General features: G+C 40.6%; 1 protein-coding gene across 1 annotated transcript; it reads left to right on the forward strand.

Moving 5' to 3' along the window:
- The first annotated feature begins 12,973 nt into the window (after positions 1–12,973).
- On the forward strand, positions 12,974–15,457 carry LOC149821769 (protein neprosin-like). The gene is made up of 7 exons (XM_089981123.1): positions 12,974–13,481; positions 13,572–13,658; positions 13,729–13,989; positions 14,108–14,275; positions 14,371–14,424; positions 14,502–14,648; positions 15,023–15,457. The coding sequence occupies exons 1-7, from the start codon at positions 13,236–13,238 to the stop codon at positions 15,398–15,400; spliced, it is 1,341 nt and encodes a 446-aa protein (XP_089837249.1). The 5' UTR covers positions 12,974–13,235; the 3' UTR covers positions 15,401–15,457.
- The last annotated feature ends 2,789 nt before the right edge of the window (positions 15,458–18,246 follow it).

Here is an 18,246-nt window from a genome sequence, read left to right on the forward strand (position 1 = left end):
TTAGCCCCAGACCCCACCAGTTATACAAGGTACCATCGGGTTTTGAACTTGCAATGACTCAACACATGGTGACGTGCACTAATAGCTCCTACCAAACAAGCGGAGCCCCCGTTGGTATAAGGTGGTTTATGTTGCTAATGCATCTGTTTCCTAATTAAACTTCTCGGTATGTTGTTCATTCTGTAACAATTCTGCTAATTCAGTATTTATCACAAATGAACAACTTTGTTCATTGCCCTTTACCAATATGATACAATGAGACCTTCAGTCGAACTCTGTCATTACATAACAGAGACTTGCAACCAAATGAAAGGAGTGAGCGTGCCTAGTGCAAGGAGAAACTTAGCAACCAGCCAAGGCATTGAAAATTTGAAATCCCAGGCCCACTAAATAACTAATTGTTGAATTAGGTTTAAGATAAAAATAACATGTGTGTAATCTTAATGTGGGCAGATCAGGTGCAATCACATTGCACACTTTGAGTTTGCCGCTGCACCTGACCGCCCTCTATCTCTGGGGTACAGCCTGTCTGCTGTGGGGCCCAACAGAAGATGGAGGGCAGTTCAGGTGCAGCAGCACATTAAAGTGTGCAATGTGATTGCACCTGATCTGCCATCAATCTTAAGAGCCCGTTTGTTTCATGCAATTCTTATGGTAAATTGTTCATCTAGCATCACTTTCCTTCCCTTTCCCACAATGGGTGAAACAAACATCTACATCGCTGTGGGAAAGTGCCATACTGGCACAAGTGGGCTCCAGTTTTTTCCACCACCTTCCTCTTTTTTCACATGAAAAGTCCCTCACACCTCTCTCCGTACGAAAGAACTTTCATCGAAAGGCCATGCTGGCAGGATTTTTAAAAACTTGTGCCACTTCCAATGAAAGGGTGCTCCCTTCCATGGGAATGAAGCAAACAGGCCTTGATTTCTTTAATTTATGAGTTGCAAGTTTGAGATGCACAAGTTTTGTATCTAGATATCGTCTAGTATTGGACCAAGGTCTGTATAACCAGATCCACTTGATCGAGGCACAGTGCATGTGGTGTTGATTAGCCGTAACACCGATTTGTGCTGGACCTCCTCAGAAGCGTTTGGCACAGAAGACCCAAATAATTTCGTTCCCATTACCTTTGCTTTTGACTAGGGATGTCAATGAATTGGATTTTGTTAGATATCCAATCGAATTTGATTCCGTTTAGTTGCATATAGTAAGCCAAAACTATATTTGATTATAATTGGATGTGGATATGGTTTTGATTTTTTGCTACTGATTCCAACAAATATCCGAATTTGACAGATATCCAAACTTGTTTACATTAAAAAAGCAGATCTAGTATGACCTTTCCCCGAATTTGAATCCTTCGAATATAGTATTGCCCACATCCGATCCGAATCTAAACGGTTTACAGCTGCTAGGGCTCGATGGGCCTTAGGGAAGGCCTGGCCCGGTTCTTATCGAGATTGGGTTTTGTTAATACTGTTATGCTTCCAAATGCAGTTTTTTCTATCCAAAAAGATAAAAAAAGGGAGAGAAACTTTCGAAAAGATATAAAACATAAAATGCATTAACATGATTTTACCGTTTTCTTAATATATCACGTTTATTTTCAAAATATCGCCAATATCCATCAGCATATAGTCAGTCTGAGAGCAAATATTCATGGCATGAAAAGACAGTGCTGCGCAAATTTATTCCTTCCCTTATGTCAATAGCTGCATCTCTGCACCCCCATCTATGACACTTATCAGCTCAGTGTTTCTTCTCTCACTAGTGACTTTCAGCACAGTGGGAAATGATAGTTAGCTTCATGATTTCCAAAAGAAGTCTCTAAGGAATAAAAGGAAGTGCAGACCCATATGCTAGCTATCTGGATTTTATCAGCCATTCATCAACTGGCAGGGCATACTCCACTTGAGCTTTCTCATGATGATGAAAAGAACTAGATGAATTTCAGAGTGGATATGGCCCCAAGAATTTTAATGCCCATATGCTCACCTCCTTATTAGTTGACAACCAATGCTTTATGATGTCAGGAGGCTTCATCATTGTGTGGGGGTATGCATCAGCAAGCATAACGCCCATGGCTGTACAAATTCAAACGGCTCACATGTGCTTGAGATTTCCTTTGTCGTGTGTGTAGGCTCTTAACAAAGTCCAGTAAAAAGAGACAGAAAAGAAGGATAGAATCATAGAAGGACCAACTTTTCTTCTTCTTTTGTTTCTGATAATTGCTAAAAAAAGGCCTCAGTTACTGAGTTTATTGGCCTAAAACTCAGTTCCCCTTGTCCACTGGAATGCACCTAGCTCCAACTTTGTAGCAAAAGATGTACATCTGTCGGTTTTGAACTTGTGAGGTTCCATCGACTTGGTGACATTCACAAATCGGCCTTATAAGATGTGCAGAGCCTTAGGAGGCTATGAAGGATGAACCTTAATTTTCCATGGTACTTTTATTTCCAAGATGGAACAATCTTGAGTATCTTTTGATTAACTAGCCCCACCAAGATTTTGTAACCGTGCAAGTTTGCGACAAGTGTGGTTATACAGGACTATGGATTTCTATAAGTTGCTTTTTTTATGACGTGCCAAGAACCCGGTCACTTAATGGGCCCGCCTTCCTATAAGGTAAACTCTGTGTGGGGTCATCGACACTCAAGCCCTTGTAGAACCCACCAGTTAAAGGCACCTGCACACCGGGTGGGAGTTGAACCTGGGAAACACTGAACTGGGTTTTGATTAATAGAAGGGTGCTTCATGTTCCCTTGCAACTTGCAATGTAAAGTTGTGCTTAAAGTCTGTTTTGTTTTTGTTGAGTCTGATGTAAGATGCCCGGTTTAGGTGAATCAATACTCCGAAGGAGCAACCCGTATGCTTGAACTGTAATAGCCCTCGAGCAAAATTATAAATGAATTAAATGTGTTGAGCTTTCTTTTGTTCACCCTCATTGTGATTGCAATTCTTCTCCCTCTATTCTCTCTTGCTCTCTTGCCCTCTGATTACAAGCTTCCATGACTGGCAAGCGAGCTGACAAGTAGGCTTGCGACGGTAATAAAGGACCGTCGCGCCGCGCTGGCCCATTGAAGAAAATAGGGCTGTGACAAGTGGTACCAGAGTTCGTTCTCGTGCTGGGGAAGGGACTCTAGAGTCGGTATCGACAGACACGCCGACAAGCTGAGATTTATGAGTAAGACGTTGTAGCACCTTATCAAAATCCGTGCAACATCAAAGGCAAGACAGTTGTCGAAGCTGAGGAGATTGGTTCACCTCGGGGCCAAGAAGAAATGACTGCAACTGTCAACAAGCTGGTGGAAGATGTGACTTCACACAAGGAAGCAATTTCACGCGCAATTGAATCATTCAGTGGACTGAATGATATGGTGGTGATCCTGTAAAAGTATGTGAACTTACAGATGGGGCAGATCACTTTGTTGACGACAACGATGACTGACTTGCAGACTGAAGTAGGACAACTTTAGTTGAAAAACCGCATATTGCAGTGATCAGTGACCCTAAATGACAGAAATGGTGAGAGACCATCAATGATTGATGTGCCAAGACCCTCAAAGTTCAATGGTTCTTGAGACAACAAGGCCATTGAGAACTTTTTGTTCTAAGTAGAAGCCTACTTGAAAATTCAAAATGTGACGCTTGAAGATCTTCCGATTAAGGTTGCAACAGCATTATTGGATGAGGATGCTATCGCTTGGTAGAGGCGGAAGCACAACGACATGGAGAGAGGTCAATGCATGATAGACACCTTTGACGACTTTAAAATAAAACTGCACAACTACTTTATGCTGAGGAATGCGCAGAGGCAGGCATACTGAATGGTTCGTGAACTTAAACATACTGGTTCGTTACAAGACTATGTTTGAACGCTCCAGAAGCTTATGCTGGAGTTGCCTAACATGCCAGAACAGGATAAGCAATACTGGTTTATTGTAGGACTTCAACTATGGGCACAATCTGAAGTGGAAAGGAGCAACCCCCGTATTTTGTAAGATGCATATGTGGCGGCTGAGCGTTTAGTTGACACTCAACGCAAGCCTTTCACCCCATCAATGAAAGTCAGGAAGAAGCCTGACCACAAAGAAAAGAAGGATGAGAGGTGCGACAACAAAGGTGAGGCATTGGCACGCCATCAATCCGACAAGAAATAGAACTACACAAAGCATAATAACAACAACAACAACAACAACAACAACAACAACAATTGTGACATGATGGTTCTATGGTGATAGACATATCGCCAGACAGTGCCCTAAGCGCCTCGTAAAGGATGATGGGCAAGCCAATGCAATGCAGGAAGAATGCAGTGATACTGAATGCAGTGACACTGAGACCGTACAATCGCGAATGAGATCCATGCGGTCGATCAATGCAGCTAGAAGTTGCGCAGTTGAGAACAGACAAGTTAGTAAAGAACTGATGTATCTCAAAGTCATTATTAATGGAAAGTCTACTTTTGCTATGGTAGACTCCGGGGACACACACAACTTTATCTTGCGGGAAGAGGCAAAGCGTTTGGGCTTGAAGTCTGGGCTAAAGTAGAGGACCATCAAAATGGTAAACTCTAAGGCCAAGCCTATCTTTGGTGAAGCAAGAGATGTAGCTATCCAAGTGGAGAGTTGGGTCGGCAAAGCCAACTTCTCTGTGGTGCCTTTGGACGATTTCAAGATGATTCTGGGTATGAAGTTTCTGCGAAGCCAGAATGTTATGATGTTGCTAAAGTTTAACATGTTGATGATTATGAGGCTAAACCTGTCCCACACAATGTAGTGTCTTACGCAGAAAGACAAGTCTTCAACATTATTGGCGATGTAGCTGAAAAAGGGTGTCAAGCATGGAGAGCAAACATTCTTAGTTGCTGTGCGTACAGAAGAAAATAAGGTATAAACAACAGTGCTGCCGACTCTAGCCCCACTATTGGAGGAGTTTCGGGGGGTGATGCCTCCAGAATTGCCAAAGCATCTTCCATCAAGACATGAGGTCGATCATAAGATTGAGTTGACCCCGAAAGCAAAGCCTCCCACAATGGTTCCATACCATATGGGGTCAGTTGAGTTGAAGGAGCTGCGCAGGCAATTAGACGAGATGTTGGACGCAGACATTATTCGTTCATCGAAAGCCCCATTTGGCACCCCTGTTCTTTTTCAGATGAAACATGCCGACTTCAAATGGTTATGTGTGGATTATCATACTTTGAATAAGGTCACAGTGAAGAACAAATACCCATTACATTGATAGCAGACTTGTTTGATCAGCTAGGCAATGCCCATATCTTTTTCAAGTTAGATCTACGATCGTGTTACTGGTAGGTGAGGATTGCTGAAGGTGATGAGTCGAAGACAACTTGCATCACTCGCTATGATGCTTATGAATTTTTAGTAATGTCATTCGGGTTGACAAATGCTTCAGCCACGTTCACAATTTTAATGAACCGGATCTTTTACCCTTACTTAGACAAGTTTATGGTAGTCGACTTGGATGATATCGTGATCTACAACAACAACAAGGAGTGTCGAGTACTTGCAAACATTGTTTCAGATGTTGAAGAAGAATGACCTTTGTGTCAAATGAGAGAAGTGTCTCTTTGGGCAGGAGTAGATCAGCTTTCTTGGCCACGCTGTGGGGCGTGGTGTGCTGCGTATGGATGAGTAGAAGATAAGGGCCATCCAGAAATGGGTTTCGTCAAGCAAAGTGCCAGAATTACGGTCATTCCTTGGTTTGGCAAATTATTATTGGTGTTTCATCGAAGGTTATTTCTTCATTATTGCGCTCCTTATAGATTTGTTAAAGAAAAATTGGGTATGACTCTGGACAGAAGCGTGCCAAGATGTCTTTGATGGCTTGAAGAGAGCCTTAGTGAGGTAGCGAGTGTTGCGACTGCCTGATCACTCAAAATCCTTTGAGGTCCACACAGACGCCTCAGACTTTGCCATTGGCAGAGTTATTATGCATGAGGGTCATCCGATTGCATATGAGAGTCGAAAGCTGAAGGATGCAGAAAGGCGTTACACAGTGCATGAACGTAAGATGACTGCCATCATGTATTGCCTCAGAACCTGGCAGCACTACCTTCTGGGTGTCGAGTTCGTCGTCAAGACGAACAATGTGGTCATGAGCTACTTTCAGATACAGAAGAAGCTGGCGCCTAAACAAGCTCAGTGACAGATGTTTTTGTCTGAGTTCGACTTTGCCTTGGAGTACAAGATTGGAAAGACCAATGTTGTTGCGGATGCTCTGAGCCACAGGGTTGAACTGGCAGCTGCGCGCACAGAGCCTTCTAAAGTGCATTTGGAGGGCACATTGTTGAGCCACATACGCGAAGGGATACAATAGGATCCGACAACACAACACCTTGTTTCTCTGGCGCAGGTAGGGAAGACTTGACGATTTTGGCTGCAGAATGGCCTTCTCATGACAAAAGGAGGACACGTCTTCGTGTCGCGGTGAAGAAGCCTCCACCGAGAACTGCTTAAGGAATGCCATGATACACTATGAACTGACCATTTTGGTCAGGAGTGGACCTTAGCACTCATTGAGCCCGGCTACTATTGGCCACAGATGAGAGACAACGTTGAGGGATATGTGCAGACATGCCTTATCTGTCAGCAAGATAAGGGGACAAACCATAAGGCTGTTGGTCTCCTTGAGCCTCTGCCAATTCCATAACGTTCTTGAGGTAGCATCTCTATGGACTTTATTGTTAGTCTACCAATGGTAGAGGGCCTTAGTTCTATTTTGGTTGTGGTGGATCGTTTCTCAAAGTATGTCACCTTCATTCCATCTTCTAAAGAGTGCCCTACAAAGAAGACTGCAGATTTGTTCGTAAAGCATGTGGTGAAGTACTGGGGCATACTAAAGAGCATTGTGAGTGATTGCGATGCTCGCTTCACGGACAAGTTCTGATGTGAAGTATTTCGACTACTTGGCTTTGATTTGCTGTTTTCAACAAGCTTTCATCCGCAAATAGATGGGCAGGCAGAGCACACCAACGAGATACTTGAACAGTACCTTAGGCACTTTGTTAGTGCCAATCAGAAAAATTGAGTGAAGCTCCTTGACGTGACACGATTTTATTATAATCTGTAGAAGAGCGAGTCTTCAGGCTACAACCCGTTTGAGATAGCCACTGACCCCACACACTCTTGCCACACAAGAAAAGGAAAGACCATCATTCACCTATCAATTTGTTCGCGACTGACATGAGCAAAATGAGTTGGCAAATGCATTCTTACACAAGGCAACAAAGAGAATGAAGAAGTGAGCGGACAAGCATTGTCGGCCCGCTGGGTTCCAAGTTGGGGACCAACTGTTGGTGAAGTTATATCCTGGGCGCACATGCATCTTCCACGGATGGCACCGCGAACTGCTCAGAAAGTATGAAGGACCCTTCACCATCATAAAGAAGGTGGGCAAGCTGACGTATAAGTTAGAGTTGCCCCCAGACTTCAAGGTGCACCCAGTGTTCCACGTGTACAACCTCAATCTGTTCCATCGGGACGATGGAGATCCAGAATGCGGCGTGTCACAACGCGCTTCCATCATGCAGAGGGTCCCAGCAACACAACAGGCTGAGAAGCGTCTCATTAAGATCATTCATCATAAGGTCAACTACTTGGGTGAAGCAAAGAAATATCTAGTGCAATGAGAGGAAACAATGGAACCAATGTGAGAGCCTGCATTCCGAATGAACAGCCGCTACCCAGCTGAAGTCAGGGCTTATCATGAAACAGATGACGCCGAGGACGGTGCATGATTTGAAGGAGGGGGCATGTTCCCTTGCGACTTACAATGTAAAGTTGTGCTTAGAGTTTGTTTTGCTTTTGTTGAGTCCGATGTAAGCTGCCTGGTTCAGGTGAATCAATACTCCGAAGGGACAACCCGTATGCTTGAACTGTAATAGCACTCGGGCAAAATTGTGAATGAATTAAATACGTTGAACTTTCTTTTGTTCACCCTCATTGTGATTGCTTCATGTGATTGCAATTTTTTTCCCTCTATTCTCTCTTGCTCTCTTGCACTCTGATTACAAGCTTCTGCGACTGGCAAGCGAGCTGACAAGTAGGCTTGCGGCGGTAAGGAAGGACCATCGCGCCACACTGGCTCATTGAAGGAAATAGGCCCATGACACTTCATGTCATAGGTTAAACTAAATAGGGTATGTTTGCTTGCATCTCTTGTGATTTGGAAACATATTAAGTGGAATCAAGGGTAGGTTTGGTTGTGTGTGGGGTGTTGTGCAAATGAGATTCACTTTCTAAATCTCATGAGAACTCGAACAAGGTTTCATTTGTAAAGACTTGCTTTTGGGATGTTGTGCACAACTCACATTTTACTTTTGGTTGCTTTTAGGGTGCTGTGCAAATGCGGTTCACTTTCTAAATCTCATGAGAACTCGAACAAGGTTTCATTTGTAAAGACTTGCTTTTGGGATGTTGTGCACAACTCACATTTTACTTTTGGTTGCTTTTAGGGTGCTGTGCAATTGCGATTCACTTTCTAAATCTCATGAGATCTAACCAAACATACCCTTGAAGTCATTATTTCGAATCACATATTCCATCATGTGATTTGAAATCACATGACTTTCACTTCAAATGTATTCCATTGCAACTTTTACACACTCTCTCTCAGGGCCCCGAGAGAGAGATTCTAAAAGAAAGCCTGAAATCTCATGTCAGGCATCCGTGATTTTAAATCACGACAACTCGTGAGATCTAGGATTTCAAATCAAACTGAGTGCGAGTTGAGGGGATGAACGTACCCTTTGTTTTTCGTTTGCATGATATTACAAATAACATGTTTGGTTAGCTGTGCAAATGGGATTCATTCTCTCATTTGCATGAGATTCCAAATCACATTTGAATGCAACCAAATATACCCTAATTTTCTGAGAACTTCCATAAGTTTTCTGGATTTTAGTGGCTAGTAAAGACACTGAAAATCCAAGAATTTCCAGTTTCTTCTTGATATACAAACTTGCCATTCCCTGAAATTGATTTACTCCAAATATGAATGCGAGAAAAAAATCCCGTATGAAAGAAAAATTTACATACGAGAAGTTTTCATATGAAAAATATTTACAGATGATTTTTTTGGTTCGTGTGACAAATGAAAATAAAATTGGCAGAGAGAGAGAGAGAGAGAGAGAGAGAGAGAGAGAGAGAGAGAGAGAGTCTTGCCATATGAAAAATTTCTCCATCTCCAAAGATGGAGAAAAAAATCATATGAAAAACTTAAATATTTAGGATTTTTTTCTCGAGACAAACAATTGGAAAATTTGTAATTTTTTCTTTTCCATTCACATATTTCTTATATTTTTTCACTTCCACATTAGCGCAGGGATGTAAACTGTTTGGATGTAGCCAATACCAAATCTGACTGATCAGTTACTGGCTAGGCTTGGATTTGGATAGAAAAAGCCAATACCAAAACTGAAAAATACATGTAATCTGATTTGGATATCCATCAGATCCAGTTATAAAATCCCAAACCAAATTCAAATCTGATTACTAATTTGATTCAGTTCTCTTAACCAAATCCAACTAATAGGATTCAGAACCGGATTGGATATCGGATTTATCCGATCTAATGTAGCAAGAGAAAAGAGGGTATGACGGTGTTTTTCTTCTTGCTAATTGAAGAAAGCTATAAAGGAGTAAACCGTTGAACAAAAGTATCATTTGGTTTAGGAAGTGTTACAGTTTCACCTTCTTACACTCCATAATCAGCGTGGAGCATAGTTGGGTTCTCCACGTCGACATGCATTGAATTATAATAACGGTCATAATTACAATCAACTACAAGATGTAAGAGAAACCTAACTTAATTGGATGTGAGAAGACGTATTAGAAAAAGATAGTATTATTGAGGTACCACTTTATTTATTTTGCATTAGGAGCAGTTGTAGTTATTAAGAGAACAATTAAGGAGTAAGTTAAGGGTTAGTTTGCATGTCTTGATAAACCATGTCGTAATCTTGTTGTGGTCTGGGTTGAGAGAGAGAGAGAGAGAGAGAGAGAGAGAGAGAGAGAGAGAGATTTTAAATCGTTGAAAACTCAGCTTCCAAGAAACACTTTTGAAGGAAAAAACTTGCTTCTTCCAATATAAAAATGAACTTTTTTTTATTTTGGAATTGTTTTTTTCATGTTAAAAGAATTGTACTTTTTTTCTGAAAAGTTATGCTTTTGTTATAAACTCTCAAATATAATGAATATTTTGATAAAAAGGCTTATAGAAGTAAAAATAAAGTCTTTAACTATATATTTGTCATTTCCTATTTATTTTGATTGTTGTTTCTTGTCTACTTCCCTTACCTTATGCATCATGCTTTTCCAACTTATATCTTAGATTTTTTGGGGGTTGAAAAATGAATGGCTTGCAATGTACAAAGTTTTCAATCATTTAAAAATAAAATCACTGTTTTTACATGAAAAATACGATCCAAAGGCCGATTCTTACCTTTTTGACCTTGCTGAATACATCTAGGGCTCAGATTTGGTCAAAATGACCTCTCCCTATGGGTTTCAATGAGGAGGGTAGCCAATATTTTTCTTTTCTTAACCACCATGAAAAACAAAGAAATTCAAATTTCAAAGTCACCTTGCATGCCAACATCAATCATCATAAGAAGGCCTATAGAAAAAAAAATAACGGCTACTTTAAAAACAGTGAAGCAGAAACACCACGCTGATCTGTCAATAACAGGGGCCCACATCCCATTGCACCATCCATTAGAAAAATGCATGGATGCCATAATGCACTCATTGTCATGATTCATGGATATGGTTATGATGATTGGGCATGTGGATGTATCATATATAGTGGCAAGTTGGATTATCCCTGGATTATCCCAGAAAAAATACTTTTTTCTTCTGAATAATCCCAGAAAAATGCTTCAACAAAATGAAGTGAGAGACTTTCTATGATGACCATCTCACGAAGGTACACCGTATCATTACTATTAGATAAAGGTCTGTGAAGATAAAGACAGGAAACATCTTTCCGTAGTTTGAAAAGCTTAATATAATTGTCATAGACTCTACTGCATTCGGATTTTCCAGTGGGGGACAACCTTGCCATACAATAAAAAGTTCAACGGGGGCTCCGCTTGTCTTGTAGGAGCAGCTAGTGCACTTCACCTTGTGTTGGGACGTTGCAGGTTCAAAACCCAATGGTATAGTTGTATAACTGGTAGGGGTCTGCCTAACCCCAGCTTGCCTTTAAAGAAAAGAATGTTTATAATATAGGAGGACATATAAAAAAATATAAACAAAATATCAAAATGTAAACTTGTTGCGTTAACATCACGAAAGATCATGACTTTAAAAATGTGCCATATTTTGAAAATTGTGATTTTATTGAAGTTGGTTTTTTAAAAATATGGCAATGTTATATATATATATATATATATATATATATATAGAGAGAGAGAGAGAGAGAGAGAGAGAGAGATTCTACAGCACTACACAGAAATACAAACATAGCTTCCTTTGCATACAATTTACTACAGTACAACAATGATAAATGACAAAACTCGCGCATCCTGACCAGCATTCATGTCTGCCAGTACACTATTTGATTGAGAAACAATCCCCCTCATCTCAATTTGGCTTATTAATGTAATGCTTACCATTTTTAATGTACCAAGAAAGCAATTGAAAAAATGATTAGAGAATCAACTTTCCTTCATGCCAATTTGGTATCTGCATTTGCTTGAGAAGGTTGCTCCAAGTGTGTGCAGTCCTGCAAGTATAGTTTTTTCTTTTTAGATAACCAGAGAAAACCACCTTACTCTCTTGCAAACTCATTGATGCAAAAACACTAGGTCCTGCAAGAGACCCTCATCGGTCAGTTTTGAACTCGTGATGCTCCTTTAACTTGGTGTCTTTCATGAGTCTCCCCTACCAGATGAGCAAAGCCCTCATGGGCATCTCCAGTACACAACTTGATATACATAAAGTGGAAATATTTTATTATTTCTTCACACACTGTTCATAAAAGGATGCTCATTGGAACAGAGCTCAAGGGATTGATTGCTCCGAAGGGCATGGTAGTCAAATAAAATAAATAACAATACTAAAAAAAGTGGAAAAGAATAGAATAGAAGTCTCCTTATACAAGGTTAGATGGCAAAAATTATAACGTAAGTTGGTCTCCATATAAACCCATTTTCAAAGTCAGAGTTCCGCGTTTCAAAAGAACCTCGAAGTCTAAATAGTTAAATGAGATGATGTACTAAAAGATCAGAAGCTTTTATTTTTCATTTTCTTATTTCGACCGCTCAACATTTTTTCGAAAATAGGACCAAATCAGCCATATGCATCCGGCCTGGTTTATATTAATCCATTAACTGAGGCAGGTGAATGCTGGAACAGATTTGCTTATTTTTCACATAAATTGTTCATTAGCAGTTACCGTATTTCTACTTAATTACTTTGAAAATCCTAGTAAGGTACGGAAAACCGGCACATTTATGGAAATACCAGATCCTTCAAAATCCTGAGAGGTTTACAGCCTTGTATAAAGGGAAGACAAGATTTCACAGTCCTTAGCTTTTTAATTAGGCCTTTTAAGTTATATATGTGAATCCTGATAACATATATGACATCATGCATGGTTGGGTTCACTATCTGGTTGAATGATGATTCGCTTTTGCAGTGAATATGGTCAGTTTATACCATAGTTCAGAGACTTTGCCAATCTCTCGAATAGCTACATGACTCATATTCATTGTTCTCTAGTGGGGGACCTTACCCAGTTTTATTCCACCAAGTCTATGTGATAATTTTCTATCATGAGGGATCTTTGAACAAAGAACGGAGAGAGAGAGTTATTTAATGGTAATAAAGGCAAAATGAGAGGGGTGGCAGATGCAAAATTTAAGTTGGTCATTAAGGGTGTGAGGGGATTGGTAGGTTTGAGTTTTTATAGTTTCTGATAAAGCGTGCTGACCTGATCTCTTCTCAAAAGAATTCAGACAGAAAGCCGACGTCGCCCGATCTGTTCTGAAGTCTGAACGTCTCCGGCCAACTCCCCGGAAAAACACCACCGTTCCCGATGCAGCAGCAGGCACTGCAATAAATAGTGGTTTTTATTGTACCATCCCTTTCAACTCATCTCCTTTTCTTCTTTTTCTCCCCTCCCCTCCTCACAGTTTTACGTTCCTGGTCACTTCCACTTCCCACAAGTTATGACTTCATGAGTGGAAGAAGAAGAATAAGAGACAGATGTGTGAGCTGAGAGGAGTGAAGATGGAGAAGAGGAGGAGGAAGAGAGATGGTGATGGTCAATTTTTTGGGAGTTACCTCGCTTCTTCCTTGGCGTTCATCGTCCTTCTTCTCCTACTTGAGAGCCCAACGGCTAGCAGTTTGGAGTTCAATTTCACAAAGTATAAGCATGTTAGTAGCTTTAAATTAGCAAGAATACAGAAGCACTTGGATAAGATCAACAAGCCTGCTGTGAGAGCAATACAGGTATGCCATGTCTCTTTTTTAACATCAATCACCATCATCATCATCATTATCATCACCACCACCATCATCATGAAGGATTAAAATTTGCAGAGCTTAGATGGGGATACCATTGACTGTGTTTACAAGCACAAACAATCAGCCTTGGACCATCCACTACTGAAGAACCACAAGATTCAGGTTTTTTTTAATTAACCTTTTTGTTATTTACTGAACCCTTTTCTTATGTACGTCTCTTATGTTGGATTAGAAAGCGCCTCCAATCAGACCAAAATTGAACTTAAAGCACAGCAACTACTCTAGCAGCAGACTAGCAAGGGGGGCATGGCAAACATGGCATAAAACTGGGCACTGTCCAAGGGGAACAGTTCCAATTAGGAGAACCTCTGTGGATGATATATTGAGAGCTAAATCTATATTCCACTATGGGAAGAAGACTACCAATCGCCCCACAAGTCGACCAGCCAGATTCACTGAAGCTCCTGATGTTGTTAGTGGCAATGGACATGAAGTATGTTAACTGAGACATGAAATACACATTTTTGTGGAGATACCATGTACACTAGTCAACAAATATTCATATTTGTGCCACATCATATGAATCTGACAGAAGGAAAATGTATGTGCAGCATGCCATTGCATACACTGGGAGCGGGGAGTTCTATGGGGCAAAGGCTACCATCAATGTGTGGGATCCTTCTATACAGGTGAACAATGAATTCAGCCTGTCACAAATGTGGGTTCTTTCTGGATCCTTTGATGGGACTGATCTCAACAGTATTGAGGCTGGATGGCAGGTGTGTTTCTTCTCATACTCTCCTATCAGAAGCCTGTTCTCTCTCTCTTTTTTTTTAGAAAAGACAAATACTGATGTTGGGATTCATTTAGTCAGGTTAGCCCTGAACTTTACGGTGACAGCAGACCTAGGCTTTTCACATATTGGACGGTTGGTATTTCTTGTTAAAAAATTCAGAGTCAACATCTCTCTCTCTCTCTGAGCGTTTGGTTTACTTGGGTTTGCAGAGTGATGCATACCAAGCAACAGGATGCTACAACCTCCTCTGCTCTGGGTTTGTTCAGACCAACAGCAGAATAGCCATTGGAGCAGCCATATCCCCCATTTCTTCGAATTCAGGCAATCAATATGACATCACCGTTCTCATCTGGAAGGTTGGTAAAATAAAAAAGTAAAAAAAAATGTGAAACTTTGAGCTTCAAAATTACATAGCCGGTCTAGAAAACTCTAAAGATTAAAATGACTAGAACCAGCCCCATCATAAGATTTCTTGACTCAAAAAACAACGTGCTCTCTCCCTCTCTCTCGACGAATTTCTCACACTAAAATAGCCTAATTTTTTAAGAGTACCATAGTCTCTCTCTCTCTCTCTCATGATTTTTGAAGGGCACTTTTGTATTCTATACTCGAAGAGTTGAAGAATATCGTGATAAATATATATTTTCTCACTTTCACCGTTCTATTAATTAAAAGCAAAAGAGAGCTAACGTTAACGTGTTCCTTTTTTTTATATTTTTTCAAATTATAGGATCCCAAATTGGGCAACTGGTGGATGGGCTTTGGAGATAACACGCTGGTTGGGTACTGGCCATCAGAGCTCTTCACCCACTTGGCCGACCATGCAGACATGGTCGAGTGGGGAGGTGAGATTGTCAACACCAAGCGGGATGGCAAGCACACCTCCACTCAGATGGGCAGCGGCCATTTCTCAGAGGACGGGTTCCGCCACTCGAGCTACTTCCGCAACATAGAGGTGGTGGACGGCGACAACAGCCTCAGCCCCGTCCAGTCCCTCTCCACCCTCGCAGAGAATACCAACTGCTACAACATCCAGAGCTCCTACAACAACGACTGGGGATATTACTTCTACTTCGGTGGACCTGGCAATAATCTCCTCTGTCCTTAATTAACTTCACCACCATTCACTTTTGTTACATCCCTAATTCCAATTCTTTCTTCACCATCTCTCTCTCTCTCTCTCTCTCTCTCTCTATCTATCTATCTATATATATATATATATATATATATATATATATATATATATATATATATATATATATATATATATATATATATATATATATATATATATATATATATATATATATATATATATACGCACACACCCCTAAAGCATATGGGTGATGCATCGTATACCATGTTTAATATGGAAATCATGAGAAAAGACACCAAGGGAAAAACCATATTATTCACCAATTCCAGATAGCTGAAGAAATTTATGTGTATCTACTATAATGTGGAGTGGATGGTAGCTATTTTTTTGGGTGACTTGAGGCTATAGCACGGATTTTTCTCTGTGATGAATTTCAGGAATACAACCACTGGTGAATATGATGCCAAGATCCTCGAGTTGCTTGGTATTGGAGGTGTCTTTTTTTTTTTTTAAGGAAATTAATAGATGTGAATGTTGGGTGAATAAATACTTATATTTAAGTATTTAATAACTTCATTGACCTGGAAAAAATTACTCCTTTGGTTGAAATGATGACACCAACTTGTGCGTTTCTTTGTTTCTAGAAAAGAAGAAGAATTTATTATGTTCATCTGCTCCTTTGATCACTCATGATGATTGATAATAACAATAATGACACACATCTCAGACTGTTAGTAGAAGACCAAGCATTAAAACAATATCGAAGTCTGGACCAGCCTGCATGCCACAATATCGAAGAATGGGTGGGACAAAGACAATTTAAGTTGCCTTTCAAAAAAAAAGTCAATTTCAAGTAGTAGGTTGCAAGCAAAATCAGTAAGTGGGTGCAGTCAATTTTTGGGAATTGGAGCATGAGTTCACTCTTTCTGGCTTTCAGTCTATGGTAACACTTGAATAAATGGAGTGGTTGAATGTGTTGAGTGAGGCATTAGTCACCAACTTTTGTCATTGTGGTCGTGGGTACGGCAGGTGTGACACATAACCTACACATCCATGTGGGGTGGTCAGCCCATATTTACACTTGCCCTAGTGAGATCATTACCATTCATTATTGCCTGCCCTTCGAGCATATTGGCTCTCATAAATAATTCAATCTCATTAAAGGCCTAACAGCGGTAGATCTAGAGGCCCCTCTTCTCCTTCCTTGTGGAGTATTTTTTTTTGAAAGGCAAGCTGGGGGTTAGACAGACCCCCACCAGTTACACAACATACCATTGGGTTTTGAACTTGCAACCTCCTAACACATGGTAACGTGTACTAACCTCTGTAACAAATATACCTAGATTTATGAAAATCTTGCGAGAATTTGCCTGAAAGTTTAAAACGACAATTTCTCATGAGATTTTCAAAATATCATGAGATTTATGAAAAAAACATAAATACTATGATTTAAACATGATATTTACATTTTAAACGTCTATTTATCATGAAAAAACCGTTTACTTTTATTTTAAATAAATGTTATTAATACTTTTTTTATAAAAAATATTTTTTATATTTTTTAATTTATTTTTTTATTGCCGAGATTTTGCTGAAAAAATGTGAGATGTAATGATTTTTTTAATTTCTCATGAGTTTTTGACAAACGAGATTTTGCCAAAAAAAAAAAACGTTTGTCACTATGGCACAAACAACTCCTACCAAACAAGCTGAGCCCCCCGTTGGTCCTTGGATGCAAGGGAGTTAATAGGGTTGTTGCCCGAAGCAGGTTATATGTTCCCCCCCGAACAGGGCAGTTAGCTACATCTCATGATCGGGGTCCCAAAGAGCACCACGTATGTAAGCATGTGCGTCTCGTATCCCCATGTTTGTCAGCATTAATTAGCGTTGGAATTTGATGCGATTGCAAAGACTTAAGTACCCTTCCTCCATTGGTGCAAAAAAAAAATGACGGTTCTTGAAAAGGAGTGGTTGTAAAGACTTAAGTGCCCCGAAGATGATTATTTAAGACCCAGTCTCTGCACTGCAGGATTATCCGAGAAAGAAATCTCCCCTGGAGGAGGCCATGAACATCAACCCTCTTACTCTCTCTCTCTCCCTTCTATTTCTGCTTCTGTGCACATCCATTAGAAGATCATACATTGCTCCATCAAGCACCGACTGACCTGCACATTGACTGTAGTGGAGCCTGATTCAAAGTTTTTACCCTTACAGGAGGAGGGTTTGGGGGCTCATCCCAGCGTGGGTAGCATCATTCAACTCTCACACACTCTCTCTCCCTTCTATTTCTGCTTTTGTGCACATCCATTAGAAGATCATACATTGCTCCATCAAGCACCGACTGACCTGCACATTTACTGTTGTGGAGCCTGATTGAGAGTTTTTACCCTTACAGGAGGAGGGTCTGGGGGCTCCTCTCAGCGTGGGTAGCATCATTCAACTTGAAGAGTTGTGGAGTCTGATTTAGAGTTTTTACCCTTACAGAAAGGGGGGTCTGAGAGCTCCTCCCAGTGTGGGTAGCATCATTCAACTTGAAGAGTTATGGAGTCTGATTCAAAGCTTTTACCCTTACAGAAGGGGGTCTGAGGGCTCCTCCCAGCGTGTTCATGGCCTTTTGCCCTTACAGAAGGGGGGTCCGGGGGCTCATCAACCCTCTCTTGCTCTCTCTCCCTTCTATTTCTACTTCTGTGAACATCCATCAGAAGATCCTACATTGCTCCATCAAGCACCGACTGACCTGCACATTGACTATTGTGGGTCCTTACTGATGAGCTGCCTCTAATTTTATTCGACTCTGGGTCCTTATTGCACTTGAAGTTGAGTCGTTGTATTTATTGTTATTCGGTGGGTGGTGAGGC

This window comes from Nuphar pumila, chromosome 11 (assembly GCF_984573655.1).
Source record: "Nuphar pumila chromosome 11, dmNupPumi1.hap1.1, whole genome shotgun sequence".
Lineage (NCBI taxonomy): Eukaryota > Viridiplantae > Streptophyta > Magnoliopsida > Nymphaeales > Nymphaeaceae > Nuphar > Nuphar pumila.